Source organism: Penaeus vannamei, chromosome 40 (genome assembly GCF_042767895.1).
Source record: "Penaeus vannamei isolate JL-2024 chromosome 40, ASM4276789v1, whole genome shotgun sequence".
Lineage (NCBI taxonomy): Eukaryota > Metazoa > Arthropoda > Malacostraca > Decapoda > Penaeidae > Penaeus > Penaeus vannamei.
Window position 1 is genome coordinate 9412178 of NC_091588.1, and position 4208 is coordinate 9416385.

At 46.2% G+C, this 4208-nt stretch overlaps 1 protein-coding gene across 1 annotated transcript in view; it reads right to left on the reverse strand.

Annotated features, from left to right (window-relative positions):
* Nucleotides 1-624: 624 nt before the first annotated feature.
* Nucleotides 625-4208, reverse strand: part of LOC113822198 (glutamine-rich protein 2) — a 19514-nt gene continuing 15930 nt past the window's right edge. The window contains exon 5 of the mRNA XM_070117429.1: nucleotides 625-900. Within this exon, the coding sequence (XP_069973530.1) occupies nucleotides 625-900 (276 nt within the window). The remainder of the gene's footprint in view (nucleotides 901-4208) is intronic.

A 4208-nucleotide genomic window follows, 5' to 3' on the forward strand; every position in this document is an offset into this window, starting at 1 on the left:
AGGCGGGCAAACATTTAGGGGAGCAGGCAATTCGGCAGACATGCAGACAGACAAGCAGACAGACAGCCAGATTGGCAGGCAGACAGACAGAAAGACAGGTAGATAGACAGACAGACAGACAGACAGACAGATAAACAGACAGACTAGCATACATACATACATACAGCATAATACATACATACAGCATACATACATACATATATACATATGTATGTACATACTTACATAGATACATACATACGTGCATGCATTACTTTCAGACATGAGGGAATAACAACAGAGCGAGTGCAGGACTGCGAGCATGTGACCTCGTTGTGAAGTAGGTCTAGATTCCCCTCGGTTGGCTTGGCGGAGGCAGAGGAGGCGCGCTCGTGAGGGGAAGGCCGGTGTGCGATGGCAGGGAATCCGGCAGGGGCGGGAGAGGCGTGGTAGAGATGTGATAGAGTTGAGTGGTGGCATTAGCTTGGCAACCACATGCCTGGGGTCTGGCAAGGCTGTGGTACAGGCATGACTGGGATGTGGTGGAGCCGTAGCGGGGGGAAGAGCGCCTGGATGGCAGGAGTATGGTGACAGCAAGTGGCATGCCTGGGTATGGTGAGGACACAGCAGGTATGTCACTAATGTCTAATTGGAAGTGGCTGGGGCGTGATGGTGAGTGGCGGAGGCATGGCAACAGACGTCATCGCCAGGGCGCAGCGAGAGCACGGCAAGAACATGGCAAACAATTAGGAGCATGCCAGAGGTTTGATGGGTCATAACAAGGGGCATGGAAGGAGAGTGACAGGCTTGACAGGAGTTTGGTAGGTCATGACAGTGGCATGTCATGAGTGTGACAGAAGTTGCTAGATCACAACAGGACAAGGTTGTAGGGTATGACTGAGGCGTAATGAAGCCATTTGCCTGAGGAGTCCTTGGTCGTCAAATGTAATAATCGGAACGTAGCCTTGTCAGGGGATGATCAGGGGGGGGGGGGGCGCTCGCAGACCGTGAAGGATTCCGGCGACGCTAAACGCCGCTAATTGTCGACAGGGAATTTATTTTTTATTTGATTAATTGTGGAGACTTTGGATTCTGAGCAAGTCTATGCGTTGACTGGCTTAGAGGCTGACACGAAAATTGTGTTTTTTGGTTCGTATGATGTAGGTTTATGCTTAAATATCATGGGTTAGAAGGAATTTGAAGACGATGGGGGAAGATGAAAATTAGTTGTGGGAGGCGAGACGGAACAAGAATATATGAAGGGGACAGAGAAGAGGAAGAAAATTAAGGAATCAGTAGATTGAGAGAGGGGAAAATGAATGGGAGAAGAAAGCTATCAACACGCCACTCTGCCCCGCAAGAAAGGCTTGTAGCTGGAAGTAGTGAAACATGGCGCGCTCCCCGTAGACTTATCACAAGGTCAACACACTCGAGTTCGGGAGAGCTTAAGTAATACATTGTAGCCGTTCTTACGCTCCGTGGCGACATTGTAGATGAAAGATGTATGGAGGGATTAGTGATGTATCCTAATCCTCTTAGGATAGGGGGAGTCCGAGAGAGAATGGAAGATCACGCATCCCATATGAGTACATGGGAGTGAGTGAGTGTGTGTGTGTGATAGTGAGTGAGTGAGTGAGTGTGAACGTGAGGGTGAGGGTGTGTGTGCGTGAGGGTATGTGTGAGTGTGAGGGCGTGTGTGTGAGTGTGAGGGTGTGTGAGAGTGTGAGGGTGTGTGTGAGTGTGACGGTGTGTGTGTGAGGGTGAGGGTGTGTATGTGTGTGTATGTGCGTGTGCGTGTGCGTGTGTGTGTGTGTATGTGTATGTGTGAAGTAAAGTGAAGAAGTGAAGAAAAGACCAATGAAGAAAAGAGAAGAGATGGGAAGAGCAGAGAGAAATGAAAGAGAAAAAGAAAAAAGTGAACAGACAGACAGACAGAGAAAGAGATAGAGAGAATGGAATTTCGGCCAGGCTTCTTTCTGAACGTTTTTTTTCATCATTTCATTACAAAGGATTAATTAAAAATACTACTGTTACGACTTATGCAACATCTCTGAAACGTCCACGATCCGAGGTTCCATTTGATAGTTTAACGGCGTAGCTTTGTGGTTGAAACACGCGCCGGAATTGCATGGCTGCCGGTATGATTGCAGGCGCTCGTGCATGATTCGAAAGCGGCGTCCCCAATCGGCTGTTGAGGCTGGTTCCGGGTCGTTCGAATGCAATGCGCGCCCTGATTTATTCATTTGTGTTAATGAACGCGTTGAATATTAGCTTGACCCTTCCTGCGCGCCGCTCTCGTTTGCAGGGTTAAGGTTGCGCTATTGTTGTTTAGTTTGTTGTCATTGTTATTATTATTCGAGTACTTGTTCTTGTTCGTATTTTTGTTTTTATTCTTATTGTTTTTGTTGTTGCCATTATTGTTGTTGATTTTTTTAAATTATTATTTCATGTTTATTATCCTATTGTCATTAGCATGTTATTGTTATCATGTTATTGTTGATTTTATTATAACCATGATAGTAATAGTTGTGATAATGATAATAATGATGATGATTATAAAGGTAATAGTAATAATGATAACAATTACATTGGTGATGATGACGATAATGATAGTGATAATGATATTAACAATAACAGTAATAATAACAGCAACAATAATGATAATGATAATGATAAAAATGGTATTATTAATAATATTATTATTATCATCATTATTATTATTATTATTATTATTATTATTATTATTATTATTATTATTATTATTATTATTATTATTATTGTTATTATTGTTATTATTATTATGATTATTATTGTTATTGTTGTTGTTGTTGTTATTATTATTATTATTATTATTATTATTATTATTATTATTATTATTATTATTATTATTATTATTAATGTCATTGCAATTGTTTTTAATTATGTTTATTGTTATCACTATTATGTGTGTTGCTATTTTTGTTACTAGTATTATCATCGATATAATTAGCTTTGCTATACTATTGCTCGTTATCTATTCCACTCCTGCAAAGTTCCTTCTGCGACTGGGTTTTTGTGCATGAGGGCGCTCTCCTTTTTAGTCAGTGTGGCGCATGATGCTATGTGCATGATGCAACGCCAACACGTGACTGAAATATAAGGGCGGTGCTAAGTTGCCAGGGAGGAGGGAGAAGCGGCCGTCTTAAGGAGCAGGTGCGGGTGACACTTGCCCCGAAGACATGGCACTGGGTGAGTAAGGGTGGGCGGGGAGGGGAGGCGGTAAGGGTAGGCACTCCTGGGTGGCCGGGATTGGCCCTTGCAGAACAGGGCCGTTTTGTCCCCGTGGGTTGGCGCCTAGGTTGGGGGGGAGGGGGGGGGTGCTAGGATGAAAGTGTCAAGGGAGAGGAAGGTCTACAGGGTGAAGAACGTCTCCCAAGAAGGAGGAATGAGCCTCAAGGGCGAAAACGGATTTCAAGAGTGACGAAGGGTGAGGGAAGTCTAGCAAAGGTGGAAACGACTTTACAAGGACGAGGGAATGGGTAACAAAGGTGAGAAAGGTGGAGGAAGAAATGTAAAGTGGTAAAGAAGGCTGGTCTAGGCTGAGGGAGGCCTGTCAAGGGTGAAGGAGGGATTTTAAGAGGTTGAAGAAAAACCTGTAAAGGACGAGCAAAGAGAAGCTAGGGTGAGGAACGCTTGACAAGGGTGAGGGAGGGCTTGTCAAGGTGACGTCATGAGGGCCGTTGCAGCGGTGCGTCAGTGTCCCGCCTTCTTGGTGCCTCAGGTTACCACCAGGATCCATTACCTGATCACTTACAACCAGGCACTCACCTCTCTCTCTCTCTCTCTGCCTCCCCCCCCTCTTCCCTCTCTCTCTCCCTCCCCCCTCCCTCCTTTCCTTTCCTCCCCCCCCCCCTTTCTGCCGTGCCATGGGTGTCTCGCAACGACCAGGATCCTTCCCCTTGCGGCTGGCTTGTGTAAGTCGGTCGGACTCTAATTGGCACCCGGAAGGCCTCGCGTCTCGGGGAGAGGTCAGGGGGCAGGCGGGGGTGGGAATGGACAGGGGGTGGGTTCGACAGGAGAGGAGGGGGCGACAGGCGAGCTAGGAGAGGCGGAAGGGGATCGAGGAATAGGTTGCCTAGGGGCTTCCTACCTTAGGCAACCTGTCCTGGGGTGGCCTGGTTAGAATAGATGGGGGAAGGGATAGACGGGCTTGAAGGATCAGTGGGATAGGTTGGCTAGAGGAGGGGGAT